Here is a 17199-nt window from a genome sequence, read left to right as displayed (position 1 = left end):
GCCGCCGATGGCACTTTGAATGAATAGTTATGGCCGATGTTAGAGTTTAGGACCTTTGACCTACGGACCTGGGTCTTGCGCGCGACACGTTGTCTTACTGTGCCACACATTCATGCATAGTTATTTTAAAATCCATGCATGTATGACAAAGATATGGACCGGACACGCCAATCATTGCACTATCATGAAATATGACCTTTAACGTCTAAATGTGACCTTGACTTTTGAGCTACGGACCTGGGTCTAGCGCGCAACACGTCTCACTGTGGTACACATTCATGCCCAATAATTTTAAAATCCATGCATGAATGACAAAGATATGGACCAGACACGCCCATCATTGCACTATCATGAAATATGACCTTTAACGTCTAAGTGTGACCTTGACCTTTGAGCTACAGACCTGGGTCTTGCGCGCGACACGTCGTCTTACTGTGCCACACCTTTATGCGTAGTTACTTGAAAATCCATCCATGGATGGCAAAGATATGGACCGGACACTCCCATCAATGCACTATCATGAAAAATGACCTTTAATGTCTAAGTGTGACCTTGACCTTTGAGCTACGGACCTGGGTCTTGCACGTACATGTCGTCTTACTGTGGTACACATTCATGCCAAGTTATTTGAAAATCCATCCATGGATGACAAAGATATGGACAGGACACGAAAATTGCGGACAGACGGACAGACGGTTCAAAAACTATATGCCTCCCTTCGAGGGCATAAAAAAAGAAAGAAAAAAAAAACAAACAAAAAACAAGAGCTCGCCAAAATGCCCCCCTTGATGCATTCAGTAATTGCACAAGGAACAGAAATTATTTGCTCACTGTAAACAAAAGTTCTACTGTTCTGGTTCAATGTGACACTGACCTTTGACCTATAAATCTCAAAATCAACAGGGGTCATCTGCTGGTCAAGATCAACCTCCCTATAAAGTTTGTTGATCCTAGGCCCAAGCGTTCTCAAGGTATCTTCAGGAAAAGATGTAACTGTTCTAGGTCAATGTGACCTTGACCTTTAGCCTACAGACCTCAAAATCTACAGGTTATGACCAACCTCCCTATCAAGTTTCATGATCCTAGGCCCAAGCGTTCTCAAGCTGTTGTCTGGAAACGGTTTAAATGTTCCGGGTCACTGTAACCTTGACCTTTGACCTACTGAACTTAAAATCAATAGGGGTCATCTGCTGGTCATGATGGACCTCTCTATCATCTTTCATGACCACTGGCCCAAACGTTCTCAAGTTATCGTCCAGAAACCGTTTTAACTGTTCCTGGCCAATCTGACGATGAACTATGACCAAATAACCTCAAAATCGATAGAGGTCATCTGCTGGTCGTGATCAATCTCCCTATCAATTTTTGTGATCCTAGGCCCAAGCGTTCTTGAGTTATTGCCTGAAACCGTTCTAATGTTCAGGGTCACTGTGACCTTGAACTTTGACATACTGACCTCAAAATCAAAAGGGGTCATCTGCTGGTCATGATCAACCTCCCTATCAACTTTCATGATCATAGGCCCAAGCCTTCTTGAGTTATCATCCAGAAACTGTTTAAATGTTCAGGGTCACTGTGACCTTGACCTTTGACATACAGATCTCAAAATCAATAGGAGTCATCTGCAGGTGATGACCAATCTTCCTATCAACATTCATGATCCTAGGCACAAGCGTTCTTGAGTTATCATCCGAAAACGGATTGGTCTACATACAGACTGACCGACAAACATCCTGACAGACCAACCGACTACTGCAAAACAATATACTCCTTCTTCAAAGAGGGGCATAAAAAGACTTAACAAGAGCTGTCTCCGTAGGATGACACATGCCCCCGATGGCACTTTGAATGATTAGTTATGGCCAATGTTAGAGTTAAGGACCTTTGACCTACGGAGCTGGGTCTTGCGCGCGACACATCGTCTTACTGTGTCACACATTCATGCGTAGTTATTTTAAAATCCATGCATGAATGACAAAGATATGGACCGGACATGCCCATCAATGCACTATCATGAAAAATGATCTTTAATGTCTAAGTGTGACCTTGACCTTTGAGCTACGGACCTGGGTCTTGCGTGTGACAAGTCGTCTTACTGTGGTACACATTCATGCCAAGTTATTTGAAAATCCATCCATCGATGACAAAGATATGGACCGGACACACCCATCAATGCACTATCTTTTAACGTCTAAGTGTGACCTTGACCTTTGAGCTATGGACCTGGGTCTTGCGCACTGCACGTCGTCTTACTGTGGTACACATTCATGCCAAGTTATTTGAAAATCCATCCATCGATGACAAAGATATGGACCGGACACGAAAATTGCGGACAGACCGACAGACAGACGGTTCAAAAACTATATGCCTCCCTTCGGGGGCATAAAAACTTGCAAAACAAAATGGGGAATATGAGAAGTGAGTTTTGGATAAGTTTGGCTGACACTGTCAATTGCGATATATACTGTTAATAATATATCACTATAGAATTTCTGGAAATGAACACCATAAAAAGAAGTCAAGCAGTAACCTTGACCTTTCACATAATGACCCAAAACTGCAGGAATCTACTGATAATAGACAATTTGATGTACCTAAGCAGGCTGAAACATTCTCCAGCTATGGGTTAGAAACCATTTATCAAGGTCACTGTGACCATAATATTTGATCTACTGAGCCCTAAAACTATAGGAGTCATCTACGAAGCATTTGTAACCTTCTGATATTTGAACGTTACAGGTCCAAGACTTCTACTGTTACTGATACAAAACCGATTTCTGCCTCAAGGTCAAAATGATCTTGACCTAAGGCTTACTGACCCTGCTTATTTGTTTGCTTGTTTGTTTTTGGTTTAACGCCGTTTTTCAACAGTATTTCAGTCATGTAACGGCGGGCAGTTAACCTAACCAGTGTTCCTGGGTTCTGTACCAGTACAAACCTGTTCTCCGCAAGTAACTGCCAACTTCCCCACAAGAATCAGAGGTGGAGGACGAATGATTGCAGACACAATGTCTTTTATCAAATCGTCATGGAGAACATAAGCCCTGCCTGGGGATCGAACTCACGACCCAGCGATCTGTAGACCAACGCTCTCCCTACTGAGCTAAGCGGGCGGGCCTGACCCTGCTTAATCTAATGACAACACCCTGCTTAATAGAATATGACAATAGTCATTTGAATTTTGATCATTGCAGACCAAAGCCTTTTTGATTTATATACTGAACAATTTTTAATTTCAAGGTCACATTGACCTTAACCTTTGACCTAGTGCCTGGCATGAATAAAACAATATACCCTCTCTTCTTCAAAATGAGAGCATAAAACAATTGAGCCACATAATGAGAAAACCAACATAGTGCATTTGCGACCAGCATGGATTCTGACCAGCCTGCACATCTGCGCAGTCTGCTCAGGATCCATGCTGTTCACTAACTGTTTCTCTAATTGCAATAGGCTTCGAAAGCAAACAGCATGGATCCTGACCAGACTGCGCAGACTGGTCTGGATCTATGCTGGTCGCAAATGCACTATGTTGGTTTTCTCATGGCATGGCTCAATTTAGAAACATATTATGCAAATGAAAAATGCAAAGAAGGAATTCTGGTTTACCACCTCTACTCCAAAAACTTGCTCTCAGTACAATTTATGGTCCATTATACACTGGAGATTTTCAGTGCAAAAACATTTTGTAAGCTTGAAATTTAACTTTTTAACAATTTATCACGGTTATATCTGACAATCCATAAATTATCGATCATTGTAATCAAAGATAAGCTTCATTATAAATTGGGTAACATGCACCTCCACAAAAAGCCACTGCCATTGTCATGCAACATATCCTCTCCATTACATCACACTGGGTACAGGTGTATATTGATGAGCTTTTCTTTTTCATTTCAGTGTATGATTGAAATATATATATGAGCCGTGCCATGTGAAAACCAACATAGTGGGTTTGCGACCAGCATAGATCCTGACCAGACTGCGCGGATGCGCAGGCTGGTCTGGATCCATGCTGTTCACGTTCAAAGCCTAATGGAATTAGAAAAACTAACAGTGAACAGCATGGATCCTGACCAGACTGCGCGGATGCGCAGGCTGTTCTGGATCCGTGCTGGTCGCAAACCCACAAAGTTTTTTCATCATTTTTAACTAAGTTTTACTTATCTGGTAGTTCCTTACAAGTAAAAAATATATTTGATATTTTTCACAGTAAAATTATCATATATACTTCACTTTATATTTCAATTATTCACAGAAAAATATTATTTTAACTGGTGACTTTTAACGCCATCACCACGCTATAGAAACTAGTGATATGATGGATATTTACAACATCTTTGAGAATCAAACAAACAAGCAATATTGCCATTACCTCTGTTATCTCTATGGCAGTGCCAGAGGCATCCAAATAATCTCCGTAAGATTTTCCATTGATTGACGCTTTCCTAAACTCCATTATGTTCTGAAAATTAATAAAATTCCTTTGAAACCTGAAATGTGTCCACGAGGTATAGCTGAACTTGCCTAAGCAACCACATGTATTAAGCAGACACCTGTATTAAACAGACACCTGTATTAAGCAGACACCTGTATTAAACAGACACATGTATTAAGCAACCACCTGTATTAAGCAGACACCTGTATTAAACAGACACCTGTATTAAGCAACCACCTGTATTAAGCAGACACCTGTATTAGGCAGACACCTGTATTAAACAGACACCTGTATTAAGCAACCACCTGTATTAAGCAGACACCTGTATTAAACAGACACCTGTATTAAGCAACCACCTGTATTAAACAGACACCTGTAATAAGCAGACACATGTATTAAACAGACACTTGTATTAAGCAGACACATGTATTAAGCAGACACCTGTATTAAGCAGACACATTCCTTAACAGTCAGCTTACTTCACAAATTGACTTTTTGCTCTTATTTCAACTTTTCTAAAGCAGACCCCTGCTTTTAGCAGCCAGATTATGCTGCTCCCTTGGTTGGCTGCTTAAAACAGGTTTGACTGTTTACTCAGTATTCTGTTTTAAAACTATATTACTGACTTTAATACGATGCACAAGTCATTATGTACACTGTTTGCTGTTTGAACTAAAATAGAAATTCAAATTTTAGACTCGGAGCACAGTAGAACAGAAGCCCTAGCTGAAATTTTATACAACTTTCTTGCTCTCAATCTAAAGTTCAGTTTCAAATAAATGGTCTGATTGGATAACAATATAAATATATTGACCAGTGTATAACACTGTGACCAAGTCCAGGAGTAAACTCAAAGCTCAACATATATATGATATAATGTGTCACTTAAATGCAAAAATGGTGAATAGAATTGACATAAAGGCACAATTAACCACTTTTTACATACAGGTAACACCATTTGTTTAATTCTGTGTCAGAATGTACTATGTAACAAATTTATATGCTAGTAAGTAAATAAAGACCGCTTTTACACAATATAAATTTTATTTTTTAAATTTCAATAATTTCACTTCTTCCACTCTTTAATACTTAAACAACTAAAATCACTGCACATGTTGGTTAAAAACCAATTAACAAACCTGTGTGAGTGTTCCAGTTTTATCAGAGAAGATGTATTCAATCTGCCCTAGCTCCTCATTTAGTGCCGTGGTTCGCGCCTTGGCAGGATCATCTTTGGGCTCATAGTACATCTTGCTGTCCCAGTTGATTAGTAAACTGTTTCCCATCCGAATAATCTCTACACTGAAAACATGAACATATATTATGATCTGTACACTAAAGTCATGGACACACATGTAATAATTTTTGCAATGAAGACATGAACATATGAAATAATCTTCACATAAGCCAAGAACACATCCATTAATCACTTAAGTGAAAACTTGAACCTATGTACTTTTATAATCGAGAAAACTTCTATATTTACTTTTATATCAATCTTTTCTAAAGATTTTACTCCGTACCTCCTGACTGGTAGTCTTACATTCTTCTTTCATACCTGGACCCTGGGTTATAAATATTTGGAGACCATTCTACAACTCTAGCTAGCATCTTATTGGTTCATACTGTATGGAATTTTGAAACTGACCGATGGCATTGCTGCATCCTCAAAAAAGGTGAATATTATCATTGACAATTCAGTTACAGACAGTATACCTTCAGGGATTTGCCCTCCACCTCTAATAAATGTGGCAAGTTGTCAGTTATTTTCAGTAAACAAAACTGGTACTGTTGCAAGACTACATAAGAAACATTGTGTAAGGATTTTGCAAGATTGTTCATTTCAATATCAAACTTACCTAACATATAAAGATATAGGCACTACAGTGTTCAGGACGATGATATATGAGAAGAAAGTCAGCATGGACAAAACTGTCGCACCCTCGGTCACAGAACCCTCCTTGGTCCCTAAAATTGTACCAGGTATATAACTCTCCCATGGGAGGTAGATCTGAAACTTATCTCCAGCAAAAATGCTCTCCCATATCCCACAGGCAATGGTACAGATGAGGCACATACTCAACAGGAAAATGAAAATCTGAAATGGACATGAAATATTGTCAAAATCTAGTGATTTGCTGAATAATCACAGCATCAACAAATCATCGACATGAAATATCACTAAAAATAGTGATGATCAAGAAAAAGTGGTCCTTGATGTGATTGTCAACAGAAATTTTCAGCGATGAATCTCAACATCAATGTAAATGTGGCAGTCACAAATGAAAACAAGAGGACAATGATGGTCCTGAATCGCTCACCTCTTCCCACATGACCCAGTTTTGAGTATGACGTCGTTTTTTCTATTATTTGACATAGTGACCTAGTTTTTGAGCTCATCAGACCCAGTTTTGAACTTGACCTAGGTATTATCAAGATAAAAATTCTGACCAATTTTCATGAAGATCCATTGAAAAATATGGTCTCTAGAGAGGTCAAAAGATTTTAATAATTTTAGAACTACTGACCTAGTTTTTGACCGCAGTTGACCCAGTTTCAAACTTGACCTATATATCATCATTCAAGATGAACATTCAGACCAACTTTCATACAGATCCCATGAAAAGTATGGCCTCTAGAGAGGTCACAAGGTTTTTTTTATTATTTGACCTACTGACCTAGTTTTTTAAGGCACGTGACCCAGTTTCAAAACTGACCTAGATATCATCAAGGTGAACATTCTGACCAATTTTTATGGAGATCCATATACAAGTATGGTCTCTAGAGAGGTCACAAGGTTTTTCTATTTTTAGACCTAATGACCTAGTTTTTGACCGCACATGATCTTGTTTCGAACCTGACCTAGATATCATCAAGATGAACATTCAGACCAATTTTCATACAGATCCCATGAAAAATATGGCCTTTAGAGAGGTCACAAGGTTTTTCTATTATTTGACCTACTGACCTAGTTTTTGATGGCACGTGACCCACTTTCAAACTTGACCTAGATATAATCAAGATGAACATTCAGACCAATTTTCATACAGATCCCATGAAAAATATGGCCTCTAGAAAGGTCACAAGGTTTTTCTATTATTTGACCTACTGACCTAGTTTTTGACGGCACGTGACCCACTTTCGAACTTGACCTAGATATCATCAAGGTGAACATTCTGACCAATTTTCATGAAGATCTCATGAAATATATGGCCTCTAGAGAGGTCACAAGGTTTTCCTATTTTTAGACCTACTGACCTAGTTTTTGACCGCACATGACCACTTTCAAACTTGACCTAGATATCATCAAGATGAACATTCAGACCAACTTTCATATAGATCCCATGAAAAATATGGCCTTTAGAGAGGTCACAAGGTTTTTCTATTATTTGACCTACTGACCTAGTTTTTGAAGGCACATGACCCAGTTTCAAACTTGATCTAGATATTATCAAGGTGAACATTCTCACCAATTTTCATGAAGATCTTGTGAAATATATGGCCTTTAGAGAGGTCACAAGGTTTTTCTATTTTTAGATCTACTGACCTAGTTTTTGATGGCATGTGACCCAGTTTCGCACTTGACCTAGATATCATCAAAGTGAACATTCTGACCAAGTTTCATGAAGATCTTGTGAAATATATGGCCTCTAGAGAGGTCACAAGGTTTTTCAATTTTTAGACCTACTGACCTAGTTTTTGAAGGCACGTGACCCAGTTTCAAACTTGACCTAGATATCATCAAGATGAACATTCTGACCAACTTTCATAAAGATCCCATGAAAAATGTGACCTCTAGAGTGGTCACAAGCAAGTTTACAGACGCACGCACGCACGGACGGACGACGGACACCGCGCGATCACAAAAGCTCACCTTGTCACTTTGTGACAGGTGAGCTAATGATGCAAAAATGACCTAATAAACAGTACTTTCTTTAAATTCATCTTAACATGTTGACACCCGAATGGAAGATTGGGAAACCGAATGCGTAAGTCTCGTTAAATAAAGACGTTACTTACTTACGTAAAAGTATGATTCAATCCTTATAATGAACAAGTTACACACCGAAGACTATGATAACTAGAGCTATCACTAAAGGTGATGAATGTACCCCCTGCATGCACTGACACAGTACATTGCAATTTGACGCACACAAGATTGTGTTATTATGTGGACTGTATGTATATAGACTGTATGTATTCAGTATAGTAACAAAAAACAAAGTCCCATAACTATGCAGAATATCTTTTTAAAAGAACGTAATATGCATAACTAAGGTTGGTACTGATCACTTGTGTGAAGTTTCATTAAATTGTGTGCAAGGGTTCGGAAGATTAGGCGCGCACAAGATTGCATATGCAGACTGTATGTACATAGTATGTTAACAGGAAACAAAGTCCCATAACTCTGCACTTTTTGTTATTGAAAGAACCTAACATGCCCCACACACAACTACTGTTGTTACTGATCACTTGTGTGAAGTTTCATTAAATTGTGTCAAGGGGATGAGGAGAGATGGTGCCCACAAGATTGTGTCTATGTATATAGTATAGTAACAAAAAACAAAGTCCCGTAACTCTGCAATTTTTTTTTCTCTGAAAGAACCTAACATGCCCCATACACAACTACTGTTGTTACTGATCACTTGTGTGAAGTTTCATTAAATTGTGTCAAGCGGATGAGGAGAGATGGTGCGCACAAGATTGTGTCTACAGACAGACAGACAACCTGAAACCAGTATACCCCCCCTTACAACTTTGTTGTCAGGGGGTACAATAAGCACATTAAATTAGTAAAAGTAGTAACTGTCTGAATTCTTTCTTTACATACTCTGTAAAACATTTTGTGTGGCATGCATCTGTAAAAGTATATGAAAACCACTTACACCTATAATTAAAGCATTCATGAGCCGATCAATGTTCGTTCGTTTAAAGACAGTTTTCCCACAATTCATCATGAGTTTAGACTCATGACCAGAGAACACAACCAGTCCATAGCACCAATGGGTATTACGTAGAACACAACCACGGAGAAGAATTTTATCATTGTCAAGAGCGTAAGTTTCACCTTTCCAGTTCAATTTGCCTTCAAATTTTGGTAAACGGTTGTTAGGAGCCTCACAGATTATCTCCCCTGTGGAAAAAAAAAAACATTTACAAAACAAAGATTTATATTTAGTTTATACATAATTTATTTTAGGTCAATTATGAAGGAAGTTCTACAACTTATATTAATCACTCTCGACACCTCATACCTGATGAAATCCATTGCCACAAGCGTATAAGAGAAGAGGCAAGTTTACCTTTTAATGCCGAGTGCAAAGCAAGGGAGCTACTGGTACCATTTTTTCATGTCTTTGGTATGACGCGGCTGGGGATCGAACCCATGACCTCCCGCACTCGATGCGGACACTCTACCACTAGGCTATCGAGTCAGTAAAGACGGCTGATATAAATATTTGTATTTGACATACAGTATGAAGTAGAAAGCAGGTGGGTTTAAACTTCAATATTACCAGGCAATTATTCTTAACATAAACAGGTTTTTTTTAACAAATCTCAAGATGTAATCGTGGACAATGTAAGTAGGTAAAATTGACAACTTTGTTAAGTTCCCTACAAATCTTGGTAGACTGCACTTACGACCTTGCAGATAACCTCCCCTGATCTAGAATTGAAGAGCACATCTGCCTGTCTCTTCATACTTCTTTGAGGGGGGCATAATGAATAAAGGATAAGTCTCTTTATATAAGAACTATATTGAACAGGTATATGAAAGACTTGTTTTATCATGGCCGATATTGATCAACAATAACAAATCCAAAAAATTGTTGATTTGTAAACAAAGTTTTACCATCAGATAGCACTTACAACTAAAACTAAGTATCTAAACTGTATTATCATAACACAGCAGACGTAAGTCACATAATCAAGAAATAATAAATTCCAAACAGTGATGTGTCTTGGAATAAAATATTTGTTCAGCTGCAAAGGAACTACATACTCAAGTGATTATGATCAATAAATTTTATACCTGAACAACAGTGATTTTATTCAAGCGGAAATCACCGAGATAACTATTTTTGCTTCTAACATAACATCAAAGAATATTAATCAGGTTGTGTCAATTTTTTTAAATACAGTTGAACTTGCTTTAGTGGCTACCTGTAGTAAACAACAACTACCTCAAGCAGCCAGTCAGTTACATTTCTAAACAACCACTGCCTCGAGCAGCCAGTCAGTTCTCTTTCCAAAAAACCACTGCCTCGAGCAGCCTGTCAGTTCTCTTTCCAAACAACCACTGCCACGAGTAGCCAGTCAGTTCTCTTTCCAAACAACCACTGCCTCGAGCAGCCAGTCAGTTCTCTTTCCAAACAACCACTGCCTCGAGCAGCCAGTCAGTTCTCTTTCCAAACAACCACTGCCTTGAGCAGCCAGTCAGTTCTCTTTCCAAACAACCACTGCCTCGAGCAGCCAGTCAGTTATCTTTCAAAACATATAGATGGCCGACACATATACAATACTATTTCTGTTATACAAAAAACAAACCCGCTGCCAGATCCGCCTAGACCTACACTGGCACCAATCTAAAAATAGATCCACCAGCACCAAACCAATACCAGTCATATAATAGCCATACGGCACCAATCTAATAATAGATCAACCGGCACCAAACCAGCACCAAGAGTTTCCAATCTAGCCCCAATCAAAAGCCAAGAACCAGCTTCAAACCGGCTCCGGCACCAGAGAATATATAAGAAACACACAGGAACATGCTGCACATATGCAAACCAAACTTGCCTAGTCATTATGGTCAAGTCCTCTGAAGAGTAAACAACTGCTGAACGAAACCGGTCAGAGAAGATGTCAAATCAACAACAGAACACATCCTCTATGGCTACAACTCGGCCAAATCACACATCTTTCAGAACATACTTTTTGTTTTAATTTTAACTTGTTTTAAACAGTCACCTGCCTTAGGTATCCAGATTTCTTCACTGCCTTAGGTGGCTGCTTTATGCAGCTTACATAAAACAGAACTTACAACAGTATTTTCAGATGATGAGAACAAATTTCCTCATATTCTGTTTAGAATAAATTTGAATATTCAACAGCAAAATACTGAGCTTTGGTATTCATGTCTTACCATCAAATTGAGTAAACTGTCCGATGTCGTCTCCCATTTCAGCTGTCTCTGGAAGAGCTTGTCTGACCTTCAAATTTGTCTCCCTGCAAAAATGATACTTTCAGTATTACTTATTCACAAAGGGTGTTCACTTCCTAATTTCATATGTAACATTCTACATCCAACGACTCTAGAAGTCAAAGTAAATATTTATATTTGTTTGTTTTCTGGGATTTCATGCCACTTTTCAAAACATCTTAAGTACCATGCATTGGATGTTAGTCTCCGCAAGTAACTGAAATCAGCTGGACTCATAGAGAATGTATGAAGCACCTACCAATATGAGAAACCAAATCACAGTTCATGCCATTTTTTAAAAATATTGGAAATATTTTCATTTTATGTTCCTGGATTTTACATTTACCCTGTCTTGCTAAGCATTTTCAATGTAACATAAACTGTTACACTAACCTGTCTAATGCAGCTGTTTCAATGTAACATTAAGTCTCATTCAGCTGTCTCAATGTAACATAAACTGTTACACTTACCTGTCTAATACAGCTGCCTCAATGTAACATAAACTGTTACACTTACCTGTCTAATGCAGCTGTCTCAGTGTAACATAAACTGTTACACTTACCTGTCTAATGCAGCATTCTCAATGTAACATAAACTGTTACTTACCTGTCTAATGCAGCTGTCTCAATGTAACATAAACTGTTACACTTACCTGTCTAATGCAGCATTCTCAATGTAACATAAACTGTTACACTTACCTGTCTAATGCAGCTGTCTCAATGTAACATAAACTGTTACACTTACCTGTCTAATGCAGCTGTCTCAATGTAACATAAACTGTTACAATTACCTGTCTAATGCAGCTGTATCAATGTAACATTAAGTCTAATTCAGCTGTCTCAATGTAACATAAACTGTTACACTTACCTGTCTAACGAGCATTCTCAATGTAACATAAACTGTTACTTACCTGTCTAATGCAGCTGTCTCAATGTAACATAAACTGTTACACTTACCTGTCTAATGCAGCTGTCTCAATGTAACATAAACTGTTACAATTACCTGTCTAATGCAGCTGTATCAATGTAACATTAAGTCTAATTCAGCTGTCTCAATGTAACATAAACTGTTACACTTACCTGTCTAACGAGCATTCTCAATGTAACATAAACTGTTACACTTACCTGTCTAATGAGCATTCTCAATGTAACATAAACTGTTACACTTACCTGTCTAATGCAGCCGACTCGATGTAACATAAACTGTTACACTTACCTGTCGAATGCAGCCGTCTCGATGTAACATTCACTGTTACACTTACCTGTCTAATGCAGCCGTCTCGATGTAACATTCACTGTTACACTTACCTGTCTAATTCAGCTGTCTCAATGTAACATAAACTGTTACACATACCTGTCTTATCAGTATGTTCTTTTTGCCCAGTTTTCCTAGTAAAAACTACTAGGATCCCTGCTTACTTGTGAGGCAATTAACCTTATCACTATACTGGTACTGATGATAAACCCGGACAGATGATAAAGTCGACCACCTTGGAAATATTCGATTGCAATCGGTTATTTATAAAATTGAACACACCATCAAATAGTTTCCACTTACAACACCAACTGGTGTAAACAAAAACAAAATTGGTAAATATTCTGTATAAATAAATGACTTACATGTATAAATTTGTATAAAAAATATTTATCCAAAATTACTGGGGAAGAGGGTGTTTTTTTTGCGCATGCTCACTGTCGAAACATGAAGGCCTGACATTTGTTAACTTTACATTACTTGATCAGGAATGGCTGTTGCAGCTTTTTGGGGAAAGTTTCAATATAATAATACCAAGAACATTTTGTAAATGACAAAGTGTTCGAATTTATCATCAGTCAACGTTCATACAGCCCCCTTTTTACATACCCCTTTCAGGCCTTCACTTCGTGCCAGTTTGCTTAGTAAATATAAATTTGAATTATGTAAAGTTTTCAGCCAAGGTTAAGCTTTATTTTGATACCGACCATTGATTTCAATTTGCAGAAATAAAAAAGTTACAGGTAAAAAACCTCATTTTCTGTTTGGGTTTATCATCAGTACCAGTAGAAGTAAAATTCCTGGCCCCTGTAGAGTTATGGGACAACAGATCATCACAGTAGTGATTTATTGTGGTGTATTTGTATCTGGATCATTTTGATCTGTACATGTATTGTTATAGCTTGAATCTATTACAAAAGGAAGTCTGTGTTATTTATAATCCAATGTTGTGAAGTTCATTTCAAAAAGATGTGTTTGTTTACAATTGTGGCAAATGAAAACATAAAGTAAAATTATTATATATCTTAAGCATTTTGTATTTTCTAATTAAGCCCCGAGTTTGATATTCTATAACATCTGAAAATAATATTATAAAGAGTAATATTTACATGAATTTCCATATTCTATTTCCTAATTAAACTGCATGACCAAGATCAAATGCATAGAGCATCATGTGGATTTTTTTTTTTTTTTTTTAAATGGAAATAAACATTCATATTATAAAAGTCGTAATATGACAAAACCTTTAGTTTTAAAAGAAAATCATTTTTTAGCCAAATTCTAGAGTCCAGTCCGTTTGAGAAAGCAATTTAGTTTTAACTGCGTTTCAGGCTCATTTACTGAAAAAGTATTAAAAGCACTAACCTACAAATCTAACCACTTATGATCTAACGTGTCATACACAATTTAGGTCAAACAGTCAAAGTCAGATGAGCGAATTCTGGTAAAAATAAGAAAAAATACCCTTATGATTCGCATCATTTACATAGTTTACATGATTTTGAAAAAAAAACCCATGAAATCTTAATTAGATGTTGCTGTTTGAAAGTTTTGATATTGAGATGAAACCAATAAATATTTATATATAACTTAATAATTGTTCAGACGAAATAAGTACAGTTCAACTTGTTCAAGTCTCCAACTTGCTCGGCTATTACCAGGCTGGACACGATTAATTCTGCCTTTGCGACCAGTGTAGATTATGATCAGCCTGCATATTCGTGCTGTCTAATCATGATCTGCACTATTCGCCATTCACCAGTATATTTTTGGTAAACATCCCTTTTAACAGTTAATGGTACTGTTCTAATGAAAGATGGACAAGTTCATTATAGAAATTTAGCAGTGAAAGGGGTTAAAAAGATTTGCTGTGATAGATGATGTAATAATGTCTTATTAGTGCTTCAAAACATTCTATTAGCTTGAACATGCTTGGCATCCGCGTAAAATATGAGGGTTTTATACTGCTGTGTCAAAAGTGTAAATGCGTCACAAACCAGCACTAAATGATATTCATGTTAAAAAATTATTTATTTTTTCATATATATATTGTAGACTTTTATTTAAACTCATTAAACATTTTATACTTGTTGGATTTTTGAAGCAACCTGTCTGTAATATTTTTTCCGTTACAGCTTCTGTATGTTGTGGGCTTACTTTGCAAATGCGTGGCTTTGAGGCTGTGTTTGTGGTGCTGTGCTTCCAAGAAATCTACCCTTACCTATTTTCTTTTATAATTCATTGCTAAAACGTATTATAAATGAACATCGCATATCTGTCGTGTTCTAACCAACAAACAAAATATCCAAAAATACACAAATGTAACAGAACATAAACAAGAGGACCATGATGGTCCTGAATCGCTCACCTATCTCCACATGACCCAGTGTTCAACTGAGTATGACATCGTTATTTCTATTATTTGACATACTGACCTAGCTTTTGAGCACATGTGACCTAGATATCATCAAGATAAAAAATTCTGACCAATTTTCATGAAGATCCATTGAAAAATATGGCCTCTAGAGAGGTCACAAGGTTTTCTATTATTTGACCTAATGACCTAGTTTTTGAAGGCACGTGACCCACTTTTAAACTTGACCTAGATATCATCAAGGTGAACATTCTCACCAATTTTCATGAAGATCTCGTGAAAAATATGGCTTCTAGAGGGGTCACAAGGTTTTTCTATTTTTTCGACCTACTGACCTAGTTTTTTGACCGCACATGACCCAGTTTATAACCTGACCTAGATACCCATCAAGCTGAACATTCTCACCAATTTTCATGAAGATCCATTGAGAAATATGGCCTCTAGAGAGGTCACTAGGTTTTTTCTATTTTTAACCTACTGACCTAGTTTTTTGACCCCACGTGACCCAGTTTTCGAATCTACCTAGATATCATCAAAAAGAACATTCTGACCAATATCATGAAGATCTAAATGAAAAATATGGCCTCTAGAGAGGTCACAAGGTTTTTTCTATTTTAGATCTACTGACCTAGTTTTAACCCCACGTGACCCAGTTCGAACTTGACCTAGATTATAAAGGGTAAACATTCTGACCAATTTTCATGAAGATCCTTTGAAAAATATCGCCTCTAGAGAGGTCACAAGGTTTTCCTATTTTTAGACCTACTGACCTAGTTTTTTGACCGCACATGACCCAGTTTTCGAACTTGACCTAGATATCATCAAGATGAACATTCTGACAATTTTCATGAAGATCCATTGAGAAATATGCCACTAGAGAGGTCAAAAGGGTTTTTCTATTTTAGATCTACTGCCCCTAGTTTTTTGATCCCCCCAGACCCATTTTCGAACTTGACCTAGATATCACAAGGTGAACATTCTGACCAATATTCTGAAGATCTCATGAAAAATATGGCCTCTAGAGAGGTCAAAAGGGTTTTTCTATTTTTAGTTTCTACTGACCTATTTTTTTAACCCCACGTGACCCAGTTTTCGAACTTGACCTAGATATCATCAAGCTGAACATTCTCACCAATTTTCATGAAGATGCATTGAGAAATATGGCCTCTAGAGGGGTCACAAGGTTTTTTCTATTTTTAGACCTAATGACCTAGTTTTTGACCCAAACGGACCCAGTTTCGAATTTGACCTAGATATCATCAAGAAAAACATTCTGACCAATATTCATGAAGATCTCATGAAAAATATGGCCTCTAGAGAGGTCAAAAGGGTTTTTTTCTATTTTTAGACCTACGACCTAGTTTTTAACCCCACGTGACCCAGTTTTCGAACTTGACCTAGATATCATCAAATGAACATTCTGACCAATTTTCATGAAGATGCATTGAGAAATATGGCCTCTAGAGAGGTCACAAGGTTTTTTTTTTTTAGACCTAATGACCTAGTTTTTGACCCTACGTACCCATTTCGAACTTGACCTAGATACACAAGATAAACATTCTAAACCAATACTCATGAAGATCTCATGAAAAATATGGCCTCTAGAGAGGTCACAAGGTTTTTCTATTTTTTAGACCTACTGACCTAGTTTTTGCCCCCACGTGAACCCAGTTTCGAACTTGACCTAGATATCATCAAGGTGAACATTCTGAGCAATTTTCATGAAGATCTTGTGAAATATATGGCCTCTAGAGAGGTCACAAGGTTTTTCTATTTTTAGACCTACTGACCTAGTTTTTGATGGCACGTGACCCAGTTTCGAACTTGACCTAGATATCATCAAGATGAACATTCTGACCAATTTTCATAAAGATCCCATGAAAAATGTGACCTCTAGAGTGGTCACAAGCAAAAGTTTACGGACGCACG

General features: G+C 37.5%; 1 protein-coding gene across 8 annotated transcripts in view; it reads right to left on the bottom strand.

Annotated features, from left to right (window-relative positions):
* The window catches only part of LOC123522895 (phospholipid-transporting ATPase ID-like), a 104491-nt gene that overhangs the window by 21988 nt on the left and 65304 nt on the right, over window positions 1-17199 (bottom strand). For all 8 annotated transcript variants that reach the window (XM_045300390.2, XM_045300393.2, XM_045300392.2 and 5 more), the window contains 5 exons: window positions 11586-11668; window positions 9325-9572; window positions 6298-6536; window positions 5578-5740; window positions 4376-4465 (listed from right to left, as the gene is read on the bottom strand). In XM_045300390.2, the coding sequence (XP_045156325.1) occupies window positions 4376-4465; window positions 5578-5740; window positions 6298-6536; window positions 9325-9572; window positions 11586-11668 (823 nt within the window). The remainder of the gene's footprint in view (window positions 1-4375; window positions 4466-5577; window positions 5741-6297; window positions 6537-9324; window positions 9573-11585; window positions 11669-17199) is intronic.

The sequence above is a fragment of the Mercenaria mercenaria genome, chromosome 8 (assembly GCF_021730395.1).
Source record: "Mercenaria mercenaria strain notata chromosome 8, MADL_Memer_1, whole genome shotgun sequence".
Lineage (NCBI taxonomy): Eukaryota > Metazoa > Mollusca > Bivalvia > Venerida > Veneridae > Mercenaria > Mercenaria mercenaria.
Note: the sequence above shows the minus strand (reverse complement) of the source record. Positions and strands in the feature narration are given on the sequence as shown.